Source organism: Pituophis catenifer, unplaced genomic scaffold, assembly GCF_029215685.1.
Source record: "Pituophis catenifer annectens isolate HBS135680 unplaced genomic scaffold, rPitCat1.0.hap2 SCAF_2, whole genome shotgun sequence".
NCBI classification, from domain to species: Eukaryota; Metazoa; Chordata; class Lepidosauria; order Squamata; family Colubridae; genus Pituophis; species Pituophis catenifer.
The window spans coordinates 136530201-136551934 of NW_027256882.1; the positions used below are offsets into that span (position 1 = coordinate 136530201).

Below are 21734 nucleotides of genomic sequence, written 5' to 3' on the forward strand. Positions count from 1 at the left end.
GTCTAACCAGTATTGATCCCATCATTGTACAGCTGGCAATCTTCACAGCATTTCCTTCCTTCCTTCCTTTCCTTCCTCCAATCTTCCCTTGTAGTTAACAGTCAATTAGATAGTGATTTTAGATACTTGGTAAAGATTAAAATATCCAGCAATGTAGTATCTATAAAAAAATAAAAGGCTTTCAATTCAATTCAATACCCAATACCACTAAACCAATAGTTAAGTTTTCAGGACTGGAAAAAAAAGCAACAAAAATTTAAATCTAACAAGACTGAACCTGAAGTGACTTGATGAAAAAAACTCAAAATAAAATAATAAAAATTAGTGGAACAACAAATCTTCTAAGATCCAAGCTTTCTATATTAACTCAAGCAGAAAGCATCCAACATAAAAATATAATATGTCCTTCCAGAAGGCAATACCTGCCAAAAGACTTATAGAAACGCTGTGGAAAGATGAAAGTATTATTTTTAAATTTACGTAAACTCTTATTACCGACTCTTACAAATGGAAATTCCCGTTCTTTATAGTTTTTTCTTCCAATTATGACCATAACTTGAATTCCTTTATTCTTCTGCCAGAAGCAGCCCAATATGTTTTGAAATAGCACTCCCACTTTTTTTCCACATATAAAGATGCTGAACGGATTGGCAGTTGAAACTTCAGCACTGGAAATGAAAAATCATATTTAAATGTGCACGAAGACAGCAAGTCATATGGCACACAGCCTATTTGCCAAAATTGTAAATCAGTGCCACTTACTATCTCCTAGTATCTGCAGCATAATCAAGCTATCTCACTATGCCTAATAATTGGGATAAATAGATTTTGCATATCTTCTATCTCTTTTTGCTTACATGTGCATTTATCTCGTTTCCTGCTAATTCCAAAGACATTTTTTGGACTGTGTTGAAATTCTCTACAAATCTGAAGACAACATGTGTGGCCCTTCAGACTTTCTCTACCAATGATCCTAATGGAAAAAAATACTATTTAAATCTATGTTATATTTATGATAGAGAAAAAGAGATACCTTCCTTTTGCAAACATTTGTAATTTGGGAGGCAGGGGAAAGCAGGCCTAACAGATCAGTTCTGCCACACAGAGAAAAAATAAAATTATCCAGAAAGTACTTGGTCAAGGTAATAAAGGGTACGTCAATATTAAGGGACAAACTAATTTATTAGATTTATATGGCTGCCATCTCAAATACACAACTCTGGGCAGCCAACAATATTAAAAATAACTAAAACCACATTTTTATTAAAAATAATAAAACCACATTTTTAAAACACATAGCAGCTGAAAGAAACCTGGCTCCATCACATACACGGCCCCAGGTTTGAGGAAAGAACCAAGTCTCCAAGGCCTTGTAGAAGGCCAGCAAGGTTGGGCCCAATTTGATCTCCAGAAGGGATGTTCCAGAGGATGAGCGTCATAGGAAAAAAGGGTCAACTCCTGGGCCCTGCCAAAAAACACTCCCTAATTGATGGGGCCCAAAGATGCCCCTCCTGCTGGTCTAGATGGCACAAGCAGAAACAATTTAGGAGAGATGGTCCCATAACTCTGGCCCAAGTCACGAAGGGCTTTAAAGGTGACCATCAGCATCTTGAATTGCACCTGGAAACATACTGGTAATCAATGCAGCTTGCAAAGGGTTGCAAAGATCACATGCATTGAAATGAGACCTGCTCACCCTGCCACATTTTGGATTAGTTAATCAATCAGTGTATAGCAGGTTTTAAATGAGCATGTTAGAGAAATCTTGCAGAATGACAAGTCCCTAGACCAGCAACCCCCAATCTTTTGGGCATCAGGGACCGGTTCCATGGAGAGAGGCTTTTCCACAGACCAGAGAGGGTGTGGTTTTGTGTGCTGCCTGCATCCTTCAGATGGGGCTTCACTTGTCTGAGCCTACTAGTTTCTGGCATGTTGCGGACCGGTGCCAGTCCATGGATCGGGGGTTGGGGACCCCTGTCCTAGGTTCTGGAAACAGAAAGTTTCTCAAGACAATTTTGCTGCAGAAATTATTAAAAATAAACATTCAGAAACTTGAGTAATCTGCCAGCAAGTATGCTAATGATAAACTCCTAAGTATATCCTTAACTCAGAACATGACATGAATGCTATGATCAATAACATATTAAAGTGTAAATCAGAAAGGGAAGTAAGCATATTTTTTTAAATGTTAGCCCAATTAAAGCTCTTGAAATTGTGGGTACTATTTACTGAAGGGATGATTGGCAAAAACCAAGAGGTTGTTTCCTTATAGACTTATGGAACTATGAACGGTAGTATTTGCTTCCTCCATCTCCAGCTTTCAGATGAGGGGACAATTAAATGTTACTGAATGGCAATTTTAATTTAGTGTCCCAATATTGTATTTGGAGTACAAAGGGATTCAACCTGAATCTGAAGCACCAGAGCTCTCTGCTTAAATATGCAGATCAATTAATCTTTTATTGTATTTGTTTCCTTACTTCTAAATTATTTTCCAGTTTATGAGAAATATGCACATTTTGAAAAAAATATTTTGAGAGGGTTACAATTCTCACTTATCCTTAAGTTAAGCTTATTCATTTTTTTTCTACAAGCTATCTAACTGCAGAGGTGGGTGATCAGAGCCCTCAGGGTTGCTATTAACAAGAAAAGAATATTCAAGACATACTTCTCCAAAGTCACAATAAACAGGAACCAATTTATTTGCAAAAGATAGGATCACAGGCTTAAGATGCAAGACTAAGAATGCTATGATCTAGCAGACAAATTTCAAGAAAAGGGACATCTCTTTTAATTTCAACACCTCTGGCATTATTATCCAAGACTGTACTCTCTGATCAAGTGTCTGCAAAAAACAACATACACAAAGATTCCCAAGAGATGGTTAGAAGCCAGCAGGCCCCTCCTCCAGCAACTGTTAATCCATTACGTGCATTCTCTGAGGCAAGCAGACACATCAAACACGCTGCCATTACTTTGATGTGCTGTTTTTCAGAAGGAGAACAGCAGGCAGATTAGATTCCCTCATGTAGGGATCTGACAGGGCCTGTAAACATCTTGTGTAAGGGCTAGAGCATGCTGGAGGAGGAGCAGCAGCAGCTCACAATAGCTTCCAGACCTTCTTCAGACCTAATTAGCAGAAATGGACACTAGGGACCTGGGGGAAAATTCCAGTGGGTTGACCACACTTATCCCCTTCTGCTCCAAGAAGAGGCACAGAGCTCTAACAGCATTCTCCATATGGGACGGTCAGAGAATGAGCTTTGAAGAGTTAGCAAGTAGACAAAATGGCTGGGGCTACCAGAATCTATTCTGAAATAAGCTATTTAGCCAGATACTTTATAAAAGACAGAAGTATTCCAGCTTACAGAATGTGAAAATGCAACTAGGAGTTCAAACTGCTACTAAACTAGCTCATATATGGCTTTTTTTTTTGTACTATTCCTTCAATTTTTAAAAAAAGAAGTCATCCAAAACTCTTGTTCCATCCCACACAGTATGAGTGCCCAGTGGTGTTTCAGCAATTAAGAGAAATTGATACTTTTGTAATATTTACTATATCTTGGGCGAGTTAAGCCAAATTTCTTTACAGGAAAACCAATTATATTTAATATTTAAAATATTCATCAGAAAAACAAAAGCAAACATTGCACATGTTGGGAAAATATGCCTCAGTGAGTGCCAAGTTCATCAATTAATTCCTCAGGTAAATACATTTAACTGCCTAGACAAAAGCAGAAAGTCTAAGAAATTTTTTTAATTTGATTTATACCCTTTATACTCTTCTCCAGAGACTCAGGGTGGCTTAGAATGCGTTAAGCAATAGCCTTCATACTTTTGTATATTTATACAAAGTCAGCTTATTGCCCCTACAAACTGGGTCCTCAATTTACCTACCTTAGAAAGGATGGAAGGCTGAGTCAACCTTGAGCCTGGTGAGATTCGAACTTACAGTAATTGCAGACAGCTGGTGTTAATCACAATGCTATTAGTCTGCTGAGCCACCAGGCTTCTTTAAACTGAAGTGCTTGAAGATAGAAGTCTATATATTCAAAGTGCATGCTGTATTTCTGAGTTACAATCCTTCTATGAGTGCAAGGCTGTGTCTAGACATGAGACCTGTTTTATATTATCTGTTACTTTCTTTTTATTGTTTCAATAATTGAAACAAAGCATCTACACAATTCATTCCTATTAAGATTTTTTTTATACACAAAACCATTTTATTATATTCACTGCCAGAACTGTTAACAATATATAGTTAAATAGAGATAAGAAATAAATCTGTAACATATTCTTTAAAAACAGTCACAATTCACTAGATGCAGCAGAGTTAATGGCATCAGAATTTCATACATCTTCTTGTTGTGTTAAAAAAATCCAAAACTCCTCTCTCAAGAGGACTTGAAGGGCTATTCACCTGTTTAAGACTGCAGCCATATGCACACCATTTACACCTGCAGATTGGTTCAATTTGCTGCTAGGTTAGGAAAATTGAACTTAGGTAAAAAAAAAAAAAGACACAAGACTGAAGTCTTAGTGATAGAACATTTTCTTTTGAAGATGTTAGGCAGGTGGAAGAAACAATGAGGGGGAGGAACAGAAGATCAAAAGAAAGAAAGAAGAGTGTTGCACAGTTGAAACAAACAGCTGTGTACAAAATGCAAACATATTTCCCACTAACCATGCAATATTTTTATTGGATTAGATATCTGAACTGTTTTATCTAAATGTTACAGATTTTTCCTTTTCAAACACTAGGAATTATGAACATGCAGGTGCTTTAATTTTTTTTAAAAAAACCCTGAAATTTCAAATATTATGAGAAAAATTACTGAGTACCGCTAAACTACTGAAGATACTGTTTCCAAAATTGTATAGAAGTAAACCATTACTAGGCATCCATACCTCTAGAGAACTGCATTTTGTTCTGAGTCAATCTAAATAGATGATTCCATTAATAGGAAAAAATACAAAAGTAAAATAACTATAGCCCAATGACTAAGTGATTATGACATTAACTGAATGAAATGACAATGAATAATTGCTAGAGCACCTCAAAAGATACAGTTGGAGACAGCCCAAATATTTGGATCCTAAAAGTAATTTAATTAATTACACTTTTTTTTTTGTTTTTATAAGCTAGAAAGTTCAAGAACTTTAATGGCACAGTTCTAGCAACCTTTTTTAAATTGATCATTATACCCATGCACATGCATACACTACACACCCCAAACAAACAAACAAACAAAAAAACAGAAAAAAAATAATACAAAGATGTAAAATTAGTAGGCAGAGAAATTGCAAAAGTTGCATTGTTGATGCTCAGTAAATGAAGAATTAACCATAAAAAGCAGAATACATTTAAAAAAAAATAGAAAGGGATTTAAATGATTTTTTTTAAAAAAAATATCTGAGCAGAATATTGGTATCTCCACTGTTTTATTATTTAAAGAAAAAAGAAATTCTAAAAACATTACCAAAATAATTAATTTCTAATTTGCCTTTAGTTTACTTCAACTGATATACAATATTTATAAACATTTAAAATTGTCATATAATTCTAATTTTAGTTCTTTAATCAGCTCTTTTTCTACTTAAAAACTATATTCTAAATGTTTAAATTTCCCTTGCTGTGCAATATCTAATGTCTATGGAAACCTTTGTTGGTTGAATTTAGTCAAACTTCTACTGTGAATATACCGGTACATTGTTAATTTTCTCATTGCTATACATTCTCCAAGGTTAAATTCCCAATCAGCTGTCATCAGAAACATATATCTTTTCCAATGTTGTGCTAAATATTCCTTGTTGCTGTCTACATGTATCTTAGAAAGCTGGTTTTTTTAGTTAATGTTTCTGGAGTTATGCTTATTATGCCTAATTTTTATAAAATTATTTCAACTTAACATTAGTTTCTAAAATTTTCTCTGAATAGTACTGTATATAATTTTCCAATACTTTTGAAGGTTTTTTTACATGACCATCACATGCGGTAAAACGTTCAATCTGTATCATAGAAGTTCCATCATTTATTACTATCTGATTTATATATCTTGGCAATTTACTAACAGAGTACACCATCTATAAAATATTTTGTATCAGTTTTCTCTTAAATAGTAACCTGTCTCCATATCATATTTAAGAGTCCTAGCAACCTTTTTGGCTAAAAGTAATCCTCTTCCAAGTTTGAACTATTTTCTGATGTCATTATAAGCAACTTTACTAATGTCTAAGAGTCCTTAAAGCTTTAAATCACAAGTGGAGACAGAGGGTAAGCAAAAATGGGAAATCATCTTGACTGCTTAGGATAAAGTGTAAGGGACTATTTGACACCACTAAGTAATAGTAGATGAGCAATACTACTTTTATTTCCAACTTCAGTTTCATCACATTATGATGGTTGCAGTATCCCAGGGTCATGTGATCACCTTTTCCAACCTTTTGACAAGAATGTCAATGGGGAAGCCAGATTCACTTAACTATGTTACTAACTTAACAACTGCTGTGATACACTTAACTGTGACAAAAAAGGTCATAAAATGGGGCAAAACTCACTATCTTGCTTAACAACAGAAATTTTGAACTAAATTGTGATCATAAGTCCGGACTACCTGCATTACATAACCAAGAGCTGTATTGTACAGTTGAAACTAAGCACAAAAATAAAAAACCTAAAATGATGACAACACTGGATGATTACGGAGCTGAAGCAATTTCCTGATGAAGAAAGTTATAATGCTTTGGGAGCTTAAATAAGGAGGTCTTTTAAACCACATTCTTCCAATGAAACTAAATGGCAGTTAAATTTTTGGAAGATCTTCATAAAGTGTATGGTTAAATTATGGAAAACACTACCATATATTGTTGAGAGGGTTGCTAACTTGCATTACTTTAAAAGGATTGGGCAAATTCAAGGTAGATAATTCTTATTTCACAACTTCTAATTAAGATATTTATATATGGCCTCCAATAATAGAGGCAATATTTAACTAAATATCAGTTGCTGAGTAATAGAAACAAGAGAATGTTATTATGATGCCTAGTTGTTTTTCACAGCTATCAGTATGTATTAGCACGTATCACTGAATGTTGTGGACCTTTAACACAGTTGTGTTTTTATCAGCCCTTCAGAAATCTTTTTCAGAACGGATGTGAAGCAAAACAGTAAAGGAGAGAGAGGAGAGAAAATCTCGTCTACATAAAAATATTGCATTCTGCATTTATGTAATTCAGTGGTGGGATTCAATTTTTTTTACTACCAGTTCTATGGGCGTGGCTTGGTGGGCGTGGCTTGGTGGGCATGGCAGGGGAAGGATACTGTAAAATCTCCATTCCCTCCCCATTCCAGGGGAAGGATACTGTTGTGGCCCGCCAGCAGCCTGCGTGGATTGTTGCTGATCCTGACGACAAGGAGGCTGGTGTGGTGCTGCGCCAGCAGCCTGGGCAGCCGGCGCCTGAATCGGACAGGAAGGAGGCTGAAGAAGATGTGGTGCCAGAGGCAGGGATTCAGTCAGGGCCTTCAGAACCTCCAGAGGCTCCTTTAAGTGAAGAGGATGAAGAGGAGGAACCTCTTCTCAATGCACGGACACGCAGAGCTGCCAAAAGGCAGGAGTGGTTCCTCAGGAGGAGGTCTCCTCGAGAGTAAGACTTGGGGCTAATTGTCCACGCCCTTAGCCTATTTAAGAAAGAATGCAGCTTGTAACAAGCTGCAGGAAACAACTTTAGTTTGCTAATCATTTCTCTGCAACCTTGCTTCTGGGCTTTCTGCCAACTTCAGTAAGACTCTATCTTATCTGTGGAATTCTGGCAGGCTGTTAAGAACGCTTATTAACAGCCGGCATCTGCTAAAACTGTGTTATTTGAGTAAACTAAGTTTTGTTCAGAGTTTGTGTGTGCTGTGTTCTTTGGGATCCGTAGCTGGGGCAGAACAGATACTGTAAAATCTCCATTCCCATCCCACTCCAAGGGAAGGTTATTGCAAAATCCCCATTCTCTCACGATCAGCTGGGACTCAAGAGGCAGAAAATAGATGGGGGCAGGGCCAGTCAGAGGTGGTATTTACCGGTTCTCAAACTACTCAAAATTTCCGCTACCGGTTCTCCCGAACTGGTCAGAACCTGCTAAATACCACCTCTGATGTAATTGTGAAAGGGGAACTTCTTACAGTCTGAAACTGTTTTCAAGCAAGGAACTGATTCCATACAAGACACTAATTTATACAAGGGATCAGTACAGTATCTATAAAATGTAGCTGAAGTTCACTGAGTAGGAAATATGAGCTAGATAGACAAGAGGTGATTTATTAGATCACTTTAAAGATGGTGGAGACTAAATTTAAATGATTGTTAAAATGACAAAAAGATAAAACCTCTACCAGTGAACCCCTACAGAACGGTTTGTTAATGCATATATTAAAATATGAACCAACACATGGACAAAGAAATAAGTGACATCTTTTGAAGATATTTCTAATTAGATTTTCTATGTAATCACAACTCACTAGACATAAACAATATTATTTGTGAAATTGTATCTGGAATGTGTCAGGGGAAAAGTACAAAAAACTGTAAATCAAAGGTTGGCAAAAAACAAAACAGTCATCTGTTGTTATTCATGCAAGCATTCAAGTTGGCTCATCCACCCTTTCTTGATGGTCCTATCATCACTGCTTTGGACGTTCTAGTCTGACAGTCTTTCTGAGATATTGCTGGAACAGTTCCGATTCTGAAAGAAATAACTACCAATAAAACAATCCTATAACGTAACAAATGGGTGATAGTAAATGTGTTTTAAAACAGAAAGGAACCTAGAAGAGGGTTCTCTCTCCCTCTCTCTCTCTCTCTCTCTCTCTCTCTCTCTCTCTCTCACACACACACACACACACACACACACACAGAAACTCACACATGTAAAAATCAAAGAACAAATAGAGACAAAAATGCACATCAGTGATGGTCCTTTTCTAAGTATTAGGCAAGCTCGCTAAGAAGTGGTTTTGGGGGGAAGAGGGAGAAGGAAGAGAAAGATGCTTCAGCATAATTTGCAACAATTGTTTACAATTTAAGAAGTTCAGCCTTCTAGGCCACAAAAAACAAAGTTAAGTAACAAATCATCTGTGAAGTACAGATTATTAGTTTGACATTTGTTTTTAAGGAGTCTTGAATCCACTTCAGACAGAAAGAACACTAAATGTAGGTTGCAGCAAGAGGGAGGCAAACCATCACAGAAGCTTCATAATTCACAGAATATATGAAGCATAGGCTAATCCTTTTTTTAAAAAACCCTAAAAGATACAAAGGGCAATAAGAAACCTTTTTTTAAAATAACACCTCAATTGCTTGGAAATGTCCAGTCAATAATTGAATTGAAACACTCTGAAGAATAGTAGAATTTGGAGAGCAAGCCACTGCCAAAATCTAAAACCCAAGCGGCAAATATTTTCTATTATTTCTGTAGAATCTTTTCCAACAGACAAGAGAAAAATCTCGTCAATTCCAGAATAACTGTTCTTCATGTTCCCATTTGATTATATCAGAACCTAGGAAGTTGTACATAATATGTACAATTTATTATTAGTAAAAAATAATCAGAGTTGTTTAACACCAGAGAGAAAAAGTATAGTGAAGCATAAAAGTTAAAATTGAGGAGAATGGCAGAAAAATAAGGCGATCGTTTTGTTTAGTGGTTTTCCGGGTCTTACCAGTCATTTCATACATTATCCAATCATACTTTTGCGACCAAAGGAATCAAGGGGAAGAAATACATACTCTAGTGGAAAAGTCAATTGCTTTAGTTTAAAAATTTTGAAGACTATATAAATATTCTCAGGCACAGAAATATAATAGTGAAAGAAACTTACTTAGGCATGAAAACAAATGTGCAATATAACAAACTATGACAGAGGAAACCAATAAAGTTTCAGGACCAAACTGTATTTGAATACAGTATTTTTTAACACACAACACAACTATCAACACATGGATTTGTCTTTTATACACCCCTTAAACTGTGGTGTCTATTTGTTTGTAATCTTCAATTTGGAGAAAAGGTACTTTATAGGGAAATAATTTCTTAATCAATATATCTCAAATGGGCTAACTTACAGAATGCGTCCAAAATTGATTCACGGCTCTTTGGGATTGAAATTCAGCAAATTTATGGCTGCTTCAACACTGCTGCGCCACTGTGATCAGTCATGGTCAGATGATTGTCATTTCCAAGTCACCAAGACCATAGGGAACTTAACAAGAAGTGCAAACTCGATTGCCCAAGTTCCCTGATAGTTTCCCACAATCAAAGAAAGGAAAGAAGGAAGATTTCCGATGTTCTCTGCCAGCTGCCCTCAAAGAAACTCAATGAGGAAGATAACAGGAAGTTGGAAACCATTCTCGCTTCTACTACTTTAACATAATTATAATTGGTTAAGAATATCATAATATAGAAGGATCTCCAAATTAAAAGGTCCAGGGTATATAACAATATCAATCTGTATTCATTTATCAATCTTAGGCAAGAAAGCCAGGTGAGGCAGTCCCTCTCTCCTAGCCCTGTGCCAGTTCAAATGTTTTATTAGTTTATCAAAATATAAAATACAGAAATACAAAGAAAAATGAAGACAATGGGAAAATAAGGGAGGAAAAGGGGAAGAGAGAAAAGTATAGGGTAAAGGGAAATTCTCAACTCTTAATTAATTTTTGCTCGCCTGTGGTCTTTCGGTTTCTGTTTAGGTAAGGAAATATATTTGAAATGATGATCTAATGGGTGACATGTTGTCTAGTTTATTATATAGTCTCAGCCAGACTTGTTTTTCCTTTTTACTGCTTGTCTATAGATTCAGAAAAAATGACAAAGGGTCCTTTATTGGTACAACTAATGTAGTATACCGTTCTTTCCAAATGGATTGGAGAAAACAACCCAAGTAAAGTTTAAATTGGCTTTCTATATAATTCCTTAGTTAAATCATTTATTTTAAATAGTGAAACCTACCAATTTCTCTAAAGAGAACATTATTTTGATCATCTTAAGGTAAGTGAATTAATGCTATCTGACTATCTTACTGCAGGTTCTTATCACAATATGATCAAATTCTATCTAAAGTAATGGCCATTATACTACAGATCTGTTCAATAATGCAGGATTTTGAGCAAGACTAAATACATTCCTAGGCTGTATTTATTTTAAGAGAGATTTTAGTGAAATAACAGCATAGCAGATATTCATTCTACATCTTAGTTGCCCATAAAATTTGGTTTCAAATGTTGTATGTTCATGTTCCTTTTTTTAATTCTTGTTCTTACACTCACCTGGTCTGTGCAAAATGGTGAAGAATATCCCACAATGTCTGACTGGAGCTGAATGTGTCCTGGAGTCTAGAACCATCATCCAATTGCAGTGCAATCCGTATCTATGAGATAATATACATGTGTATAGAAGATATACGCATACTCATCTATTAGTAACGCAGTTCATGAAACTTGTTCAAGATCACATCTGGCAAACAGAAATCTGGCCCCTGTCCTTGGTTTCAACTAATGCTGCAGAGCAGCAGGTATTTGTGGCATTTAACACTTATAAACAACATCTCTAAAACAAATAGCTGACAGCATGGATTAAGTTTTATTTTTATTATTGCCTTAACAGAGTTATAAACATTAAAGAAAGTCCAAAGTCCGCTGTGGAATATATCACTTCAAACTGCAGCTGATTTTTACTCATCCAGAATGTCTGGAAGAAAAAAATTATGTTACTCCATGATCTATTTGTTCTACAGTAGCCAAACTTGATAAGTGCCTTATTATTAAATTATTTTCATAGGAACAAGCTTATTATAAATGAGAAACAAGTCTGTTTCTTTGCGTACTTTCAGGGTTATTTTATGTATTTCAAGCTTTTTTTTTTTAATTTAAATTTTTCCAGGGAATCATCCTAAAGCAGCAATCTTGATATATGTTCATAGTAATCATTTTGAGAATGAAACTCTGATTTTTCCATCAAATTGTTTTCATTAGATCTTAAATCTTATCTGAACTTAAATTCATTTTCTAAAGCTTTATTTTCTTTACCCAATGTCAAACTAAGTTATAACTATAAGCTTCACTCAGCATATGGTGTCATTTTTAATCCATATAAACTGTTATTTTTGTAAGGTATCAAGCTTACCATATTATTTCAACTCAAGTACTATTTGTTCTAGCTTTTTACAACGAATTTAAAGCCCAGTATCTAGATTAAAGGGACCCAAAAGAGCTACTTAGGCTCTTCATAACACAATTAGCTTCTAACCTTCTATAACAAATAGCACATAGATTACAAATGGCACCACCCCTAATAATATCTGAGCATCTCATGCAAGCATAACTTGAGATCTGCTTCTTTGGGAATTGAAACACTTTGTTAACATGTTCTAAACACACTTATACCGTAGGTTCTTTTTCCCAAGCACATCAGGACAAAAAAAATATTGGAGTAAACTAAACAAAGAGTCATGTTGGTTTTTCTCAAAATTGATTATGTCCAAAGGAATACTTCTACCGGTAGTTGCAAACCAACATGATTCTTTGTTTAGTTTACTCCAATATTTTTTTTGTACATTTGTTTCTTTATTCTATTAATTAAATCTGTTATCTGCCAACTATAAAGGTTTACAGCACAACATAAAACTAATAAAATAAAATTGAATGAATAAAAATAGATAAAATAAATGCTTTAGAGTTTTCAAAAAGCCAAGTTAATTGTCTTAATTCAGAACACAACACATTTCAAAGACTGCAACAGGACAAAAGGATCAGCTGGGAAGAGAGAGAGAAGGAAGATCCATGGGTGGCTTCCCTGGAAGAAGGAAAGACCCAGAGGATCAAGAGCTCCACCCAAGCTTGTAAAGAAGGGACCTGGCTGGTTGCTTCACCCAAGATCCTGAGAGAGAGTCTTTCCCCAATGGAGAAACAGTAGGTTATTTGTCTGAGCAGAGTCAGGAAAAATTCAAGCGGTTCCAAGCATATTACAGTAAATTCCAGCTCCTCCCGCTCCCCCCTCCTTCTCACCCTCCCTCTCCCACTCACCCCCCCCCCCCGTGTGCTGAAGAGGGAATAGAGGGAGGCAGAAGGAAACCATGCATTGGATGAACACCAGTATTGTGTTGTCCTGCTGTAAAATATAAATTATTGTATATAGTTAAAAGTATAAAACTCTGCATTGTCTTGTTTTCTGTGTCAACTGCTTCCAATGAAGAACAAAATATAACTCCAGTTCAAAAAGAATCCTGTCACACTTTGACAATCAACCATAATACTGTTAGAATCCAATTGGCTTAGTTTCTACGGGCCTAGCTCCTTCAAAGAGAGCCATCCATATATTCATTCTAATTTGGCCAGGATTCCTCTAGAATACAAATCAGTTGTTCTTTAATTTGTGCAAACAGAATTTATTCAGAAAAGGCTATAGAGAGTTTTTCTTCAACACAGCATTTGGGCCCTGGTTGCTACAACTGGGAGTGAGACATCTATGGAAGACATACTGCTAGATTATTTTGCTTATTACTCTAGTTCTATTTTATTCTGTTATTGTTATTAATAAAATGCTAGAAGTCATATTAGAGTATAGTAGTATGGAAAATAATATAAACAAATAAGAACATTTGGGGGCAGACCATTTTTATTCCCTTCAGAGGTAATATGGTCATCACACCAAATTAACTAGATGGTTGTTAATCCATATCAATGAATAAACATGTGGTATCCCCATCCAAAGAACTTCTCTCTGATTAGAATAAACAAATCAAAGAGCATATGATTTGTGTCATGTGTTAGCCTGTGACAACATATTTTAACAGACAAATCTGATGTCATGTTAATGCTTATGGTAAAATGTGATTTATAACCAAGACCAGTTGGTCTTTTACTCTGGAGTCCAACTTTGCTTTTATTCCTGGTCTAGTACGCCAAAAAAAAAAAAAAAATCCTAGATTCTAGATCTTCAAGTATCTCTTAAGAAAACATAAACCACATATTTAATATCTTTTAACTGCATTCTCTTGAGTTCTGGATTTGGAAAAACTTCTAGCTGAATGAAATATTATATGAAAATCATTTTTCTGATACTGGTTTTGGAGTCAAAACTGGTCTACATATTGTAGCTGTATGATGATATGTTACAAATTAACAACAAGTAGAGGTAACATGCCATGTTCTCTCTTTCACATGCACAAAAAAGGATAAACAAAGCAATCAGAATTATGTCTGCTACTTTTGAGGATACACTAATTTGGATATACTGATTTTTGTTCTGTTTCAACAAAAAAATACTGAGAATATAACTTTTCCCTTTTTCAATATCATTTATGTTACAGCTGAAAATCTTTAGTTCTCCATTGAGAGTGGAGACAGCAGCCAGCGTGGGTAGTGCCCATCCAATCAGCTTGAAGGACTGAGCCTGCCAATTTTCCTTAGTCCCGCCTCTGTTGCCGGGCAGCCCAGCTTTTGGCTCAGTCCTTCAGCGCTGGCTGGTGTGTGGGACTGCTCTCTAGCTAAATCTCTTTATTCTTATTTCTAGTGTTTGAATTTCTGGTTTTTTGACTTTGGATTGTGTGACTGTGCTATTTCTTTGCTATTGGACTCTGATTGATTATTCCGGCTGACCTTGGACTGCCTGACTTCGACTTCGTGAGTTACCCAAGTCCCTCATTTGGCTTCGTTTTCCCTGGCTTAACCAGGGGTGTGGGATTCCCTCGCCTCTATCCCTCCCAAGGGGTTTTAATTTCATCTGAACTTCGAGGGACATTTCCCCTGACTCGAGCTGCCTTCGTCTGCTCCGTTTGGCTAAGTTTCGATTTCCCCTTATTCTCGGCAACTCGGAGGGCGCGCTGCAGCCGCGCCGGCCATCTTGGACGCCCCTCGCTTCCCGCCATTAGGAAATCGCGGCGCCCCACAGCCTGCTCTCCCCGTGATCAAGCCTTTCAGCTGGGGGTTTTAGCCTCTAGAAGCCTGCTCCCTCGCAGCCGTTGCCCTAGCTGTTTAAATCAACTTAAAGTGCTGCTGGCTGTTTATCAATTGGGGAGCCTCGCAACCTCGCATTTCTTCTATTGCGACCTGTTGCTGCTTGCCGCCTTAACTGTTTAACTGCCGATCTCTGCAGACTGCTAATTGTTTGAGATACATTGCTGGCACAACTATTGCAACTGAGGAGCTTTGCGCCCCCGTTTTGTACTGCAGTGGCCATTATACTTATACAGCATATTATTTCAGTTGTGGAGCTTCACGCCCCCCCCCTTTCTCCTGAGGCTGTATTCATTTTATACACTGTTTGCCTTTGAATCCTAGTGGGGTCTCGCGCCCCCTCCCATTTACGTTACACAAACCTGAGAACGGTGACCTTAATCTGCCAGTTTGTCTGCTAATTTGAGTGATTCTCTCAACAACATTTCTCAAGTGGTTGGGCCCTTTCCTTTATTACGCTTGGTGTTTGTGGAGTTTTTCTTACGCTCCCTATCGAGCCTATTTGATTTACCAAATAGATTTGTCATTCCAGTCTCTGGGCCTAATTGTGGAGTTCCTCTCGCTCCCTTCTGACACATTAAAGTATAATTTATCAAAGCGTAATCAGGCGTGTGGGGTCTTTCCTTAAAGCACCCCTTGTTTTGTTGACATGCCCAAGGCCCCTTCTAAATCTAAGCACGGTCGTAAGGCCAGTGCAAGTAAAGTTGGCCAATCAGACTCCACGTCTGTTACCCAGCATTCTGTCATGGAAGATTCCAGGTCCCATTCCAGAACTTCTCAATCCTCACGCTCTCATCACAAGTCTTCCACTCGTGATGTGTCATCCTCTTCCTCCAAGGCAGAAAAACGTAGAGACAAAGTTTTGACCAGGTTATGTGACAAGGCTTCTGCCCAGTTGTCTCCTCCCACTATTCAACCTCCTACCTCCTCTAATCCACCTCCAGCAGCCGATCACTCGCCTTCTCCTGACCAGCTTTCTCTGCAAGATTGCCCAGTGACTATTTCTGAGGAAAATTTGTGGGGGCCTGACGCAGTTTCTCAACCAGTGCCTGATCCAACAATTGTACCGGAGGTTCCTTCATCTGACCCTGTACCTGCTCATTCCTTGGATCCTTCCATCCTTCCAGGTCAGTTACAGCAAATGATCGAGGCAGCGGTTCAAAAGTCATTGGCCGCCCGTTCGGGTCTTTCCAGTCGGCATGGATCGGTGAGAGAGGTTTCCCCCTGTTCGGCGGACCCCAGTGACGAAGGATGTTCTCATTCTGTTCGCTCCGCTTCTCCTACTTCGTCCCACTACAGTCATCCTTCAGCCTGCATCGACGAAGGAGATCCTGCTTCTGACCTGTCGGAGGATGAGAACCTTCCTCCCGATCAGCCCACTTTCACAGGCCTCTTTCCTCAAGCCTTGTTCAAATCATTGCTCTTCAAAGCGGTTAATACGGCCCGTCTATCCTCTACAAATGCGGATCCTCCCCCATCGTCTTCCTCTGGTTCCTTGGACCCTATGTTCGCGGAACCAGCTAGACCCATAACATCCGTCCCTACTCCTCCTCTCTTTCTGGACGTCGTTAAACGCCAGTGGGAATCTCCGGCTTCTGCTCCCCTTCCTTCGGCTAATGACAAAAGAAACTTTCAAGTATCCTCGGATCTGGAGACTCTTCTTCAAATTCCTTCGGTGGATGCCCCGATTGCAGCTCTTCTTCCTAACTCCAACGTTCCGGGCGAGCCGGACGAGGGTTTCCGTCCTGATGAACGCAGATCTGATCAAGTTCTTCAAAAGGCCTTTCAAAGCTCCTCCTGGGCGATTAAAGCTACTACTACAGCATCCTTTTTTAATCGTACAACGTTACTTTGGTTGCGCCAGCTACAAGACAAACTAGCCCCCGGAGATTCTCGTATCAGACAGGACCTAAATAAAATCGTAGCTGCCGTACAATTTTCAGCCGATTCCACTCTTCACGCTGCTAGGTTTTCTGCGAAATCTTTGGCTTCGGCGGTCACAGCTCGGCGTTTGTTGTATCTCCGTCACTGGCAGGCGGATGCCAGACATAAGTGGCGATTGGCTTCGGTTCCCTTTAAGGGCACGAAGCTTTTCGGGGATGCCTTAGATCCCTTCCTCACAGAGACCAGGGACAAGAAGAAGGTTTTAGCGGCTGTTTTCCGGCGAGGAGCGCCCCGTTTTTCACCTTACCCCTCTCGTTCCTACTCCAGAGGTGCGGATGGGGGGTCCTCCTCTTCCTTTCCCTTTCCCAATGTTAGGAGAGAGGGGTATTTCAGCAGGCAGCGGGGTTCCTCTGATAGATCATTCAGAGGACGTCCCTTTAACTTTAAGCGGCCCTTTCGAGGGGGAGGAGGTCGTTTCTCCCGTCGCCGTCGCTGATTGTTCTTTGGATCCTCCCATTGGCGGTCGGTTGGGTCTCTTTGCCGCTGTCTGGGAAGAATCCACCTCGGACATGTGGGTCCTCGCCACCTTAAGATCTGGGTTGGCCATTGAATTTATTGCCCCCCCCCCCTCGCACCTTTGTCTGCTGTCCGATTTCTCGTAATCCAGTCAAAAAGTCCCTTATGGATTCATCGGTTCAGCATCTCCTGACTATCAGGGCTATTCAACCTGTCCCTTCCGGTCAGGAGGGTTCGGGATTCTATTCAAGGGTGTTTCTCGTTCCAAAATCATCGGGGGGGTGGCGCCCCATTCTGGACCTCAAACGTTTAAACAGATACGTGGCGTACCGAAAGTTTAAAATGCAATCATTAAAATCTATTCTAGACGGCGTTCGGAGGGGCGATCTCCTCTCTTCCATTGATCTCACCGAGGCCTACCTTCATATTCCTATCCTCCCTTCCCATAGACGGTTTTTGAGGTTTTGTTATGACGGAGCTCACTACCAATATAGGGCTCTCCCATTTGGCCTTTCTTCGGCCCCCCGCACCTTTACGAAGGTGTTGTCTGCCTTGGCGGCTCAGCTCCGTCTTCGTTCAGTCCGTCTCCTCTGTTATCTAGATGATATTCTGTTATTGTCTCCTTCTGTACAGCAAGCTGCCTTAGATATTAGTCTGACGGTTAAGACCCTGGCGGCTCACGGTTTCTCTATTAATTTGGAGAAGAGCCATCTCTCCCCTTCCACTAAGTTAGTACACTTGGGTGCACTGATTGACTCTGTTCAGGGCAAAGTTTTCCTTTCTCCCGATAGACAAGCTAGTCTGAGACAGTTGATTTCCCGGGTTGAGGGGAGTCGGGTGGTTTCCCCCTATGTCCTATCTCAACTTTTAGGTAAGATGATATCGGCGATTGCTATTGTTCCCTGGGCTCAACTTCACGCCAGGGAACTCCAATGGTTTCTCTTGCCCTTGCAGAAGGCCGGCAGAGGCACTTCATCGAAGCCGATCCCTCTCCCGTCTCCGGTGCGAAGATCCCTTCGGTGGTGGCGCTCCCCGGCTCTCTCGGCGGGTTGCTTCTTCCTCGAGCCCAAGAGAGTGGTGGTGACGACAGATGCCAGTCTTCTGGGCTGGGGAGCTCATTGCCAAGGTCAACTGGCCCAAGGGACTTGGTCCCCTTCGGAAGCTCGGCATCCCATCAATTGGCTGGAACTGAAGGCTGTTTACCTTGCCCTAAAATCATTCCGTCACCTGATCTCCGGAACCCACGTCCTTGTCCTCACGGACAACGTCGCCGCGAAGGCTCATTTGAACAAACTGGGGGGCACCAGGTCGAAATCTCTTCTAACCCTGGCAGTTGCGTTGGGGATCTGGTCAGAGCGCCACCTGTGTTCCCTCCGGGCAGAACACATCTCCGGGGTGCAGAATGTTCAAGCGGACTGGTTGAGTCGCCGTCAAATAGACAACGCGGAATGGCGCCTCCTTCCGCTCCTCTTTCAGGAACTGACTCTTCGCTTCGGCCGTCCTGTGATCGACCTGTTCGCGACTCACGAGAACTCTCAACTTCCGCTGTTCCTTTCTCGGTACCCTCATCCTCGAGCAGCCGGTGTCGACGCTCTTCGAACTCCGTGGCCCTCGGGCCTTCTGTACGCTTTCCCCCCAACGGCCCTCCTTCCCAGGGTCATCCGCAAGATTCTATCCGAGCGAGCGGAAGTGATCCTTGTGGCTCCTCATTGGCCTCGGAGACCCTGGTTTGCGGACCTTGTGTCCCTATCGGTGACCCCATCGTGGCGCATTCCTCTCTCGGACAATATTCTCACACAAGGCGCTCTGCAGCACCCGGACCCGGCCTGGCTCAATCTAACCGCTTGGAGATTGAGCGGTGCACTTTGAGAGAGGTACAAATCCCGGCAGATGTTGCGCATACTTTGCTATCCTCACGACGGCCTTCTACGGAGAGAATTTACTCGGCCACCTGGCGGAGTTTCTACAACTGGTGTGGCCAGGTCGGTATCTCGCCTCTTCAACCGTCAATTATTCACATTCTGATGTTTCTACAGAAGGGCCTCTCCCAGGGTCTTTCCCCCAACACTCTCCGCCGTCACATTGCTGCTTTATCATCAGTACTTACCTGCGGCTCCTTGTCATCTCTGGCTCATCATCCCTTGATCCGCCGATTTCTTCGGGGAGCGAAGAATTTGTGTCCTCCTATTCTGCATCGCTATCCGACCTGGGATCTCCCTCTGGTTTTACAGTCTCTTACGTGTTCCCCGTACGAACCTCTGCGTACTACCAGTCTCAGACTTCTTACCTGCAAGGTAGCCTTTCTGGTGGCAATCACTTCGGCTCACCGCATATCTGAACTCGCCGCTTTGTCCACCCGTTCGGACCTTTGTGTTTTCCATGCTGACCGGGTGGTGCTTCGTTTAGACCCTACTTTCGTGCCGAAAGTCAATTCAGTTTTCCACCGTGCTCAGGAACTGATTCTTCCAAATTTCTGCCCCCGGCCCGCGCATCCGCGAGAACGTCGTTGGCATTCTCTCGATGTCCGGCGGGCTCTGCGAATATATCTGAAGAGGACGGCTCCCTTCCGTCGTTCGGAGTCGCTTTTTGTCTCCTTCTTACCTACTTCTCAAGGCAGTAAAGTCTCTCCTTCAACCATCGGTCGTTGGATCCGCCAGACTATTGCCTCGGCCTACGATGTTAGATCCCTTCCGCGCCCTTCAGGTTTGACTGCTCATTCCACCCGCAGCGCGGCTACGACAGCAGCTTGGGCTACACAGGCTTCCTTGCTGGAAATTTGTAGAGCGGCCACGTGGACTTCTCCGAGTCCCTTCATCAGACACTACAAACTCGACCAGTTTGCGTCAGCCGAAGCCTCGTTTGGTCGCCGAGTTCTGCAAAGAGTGGTTGCTGGAGAGGACAATGCGGTCCAGCGTGATCCCCCCCTATCTTCGGGACAGTGAACTTGGGTATGTCCCACGCTGGCTGCTGTCTCCACTCTCAATGGAGAAGGATCGTTGGTCTTACCTGATACGTTCCTTCTCGTTGAGTGGAGACAGCAGCCAGACCCTCCCTTCTCTTCTTCAAACTGGACTCCGCATTTCTATTGTTTTTTTCTGTCTTTGGTTTCGTCTTGGTCCCACACACCGAGTCTGTCTTCCAGTCTTCGCCAAAGCTGGGCTGCCCGGCAACAGAGGCGGGACTAAGGAAAATTGGCAGGCTCAGTCCTTCAAGCTGATTGGATGGGCACTACCCACGCTGGCTGCTGTCTCCACTCAACGAGAAGGAACGTATCAGGTAAGACCAACGATCCTTCTCTAGGTTACTGAATTACAATTCCAAACACTCCTTACCATTGGCTTGCAAAATGAGGTTGATGACTTATATAGCTCAACACAGCAATAGAGGATCCATCTTGATGCTAACAAATTACCATATTTTTCGCACTATAAGATGCACTATCCCTCCCCCAAAAGTGGATGGAAAAGTCTATGCGTCTTATAGAGCAAATATTGCGGTGGGATGGAGGGGGATTGGTGCGGCGGTGGGGAATGCTGGAGCCTTTACTGCCGAGCAGCTGATCGGCGGTTGGATTGGCCTCCTGAATTACCGTTGATCAGCTGTTCTGGGCAGCGGGGATCACCGCCACTGCCTATTGCCGCTGATTTGCCGCCGCCGCCCATTCGCCACCGCCTGTTCACTGCCACCTATTGTCATGGGCAAACGGGTGCCGACGAATAGTGGCAAAGGCAAACAGGCGGCGGTAACAGGCAGCAGCGGCAGCAATTGCCGACAATAGGCAGCAGCAATCGCCACCACCTAGAACAGTTGATCAGCGGTATTCTGGGAGGCCAATCCATCTGCCAATCAGTTGCTCGGCAGCGAAGGCTCCAGTGTTCCCTGGCAGAGGCAGCAGACATGGAGGAAGCAGGCTGTTTGCTCTTTGCTACAAGGATACTAGCCAGATGAATACCCGATGGATGCTGGGAGGCAGAGTCAGATTTTTTTTTTGTTTTCCTCCTCTAAAGCTAATGTGCGTCTTACAGTCTGGAGCATCTTATAATGTGAATAATAAGGTAAGTCAGAAATTCTGAGCTATAAAATATATATAGGTTGCCAGAAGACCCTTCTAAATGTTCAGGCACAAGTAGCAATTCCTATGCAGAAAGAATATCATTGTAAATTTGCATTCTGGGTTTTGATTCTGAGTTGATTTGGTATTTTAAAGAAAATTATTTAAAACATCCAACAAATCTAAAGAGCAAGACTACAGAACCACCATAATTGGATATTATTCCACAAATAATGTTCATCACTGAAATAATTCAAGGATCTGAAGAAAAAGAAAAAGACACAACAAAA

At 40.9% G+C, this 21734-nt stretch overlaps 1 protein-coding gene across 1 annotated transcript in view; it reads right to left on the reverse strand.

Moving 5' to 3' along the window:
• The window catches only part of ASPSCR1 (ASPSCR1 tether for SLC2A4, UBX domain containing), an 82380-nt gene that overhangs the window by 46867 nt on the left and 13779 nt on the right, over nt 1–21734 (reverse strand). Inside the window, exon 4 of the mRNA XM_070934675.1 lies at nt 11307–11407. Coding sequence (XP_070790776.1) covers nt 11307–11407 — 101 coding nt within the window. The remainder of the gene's footprint in view (nt 1–11306; nt 11408–21734) is intronic.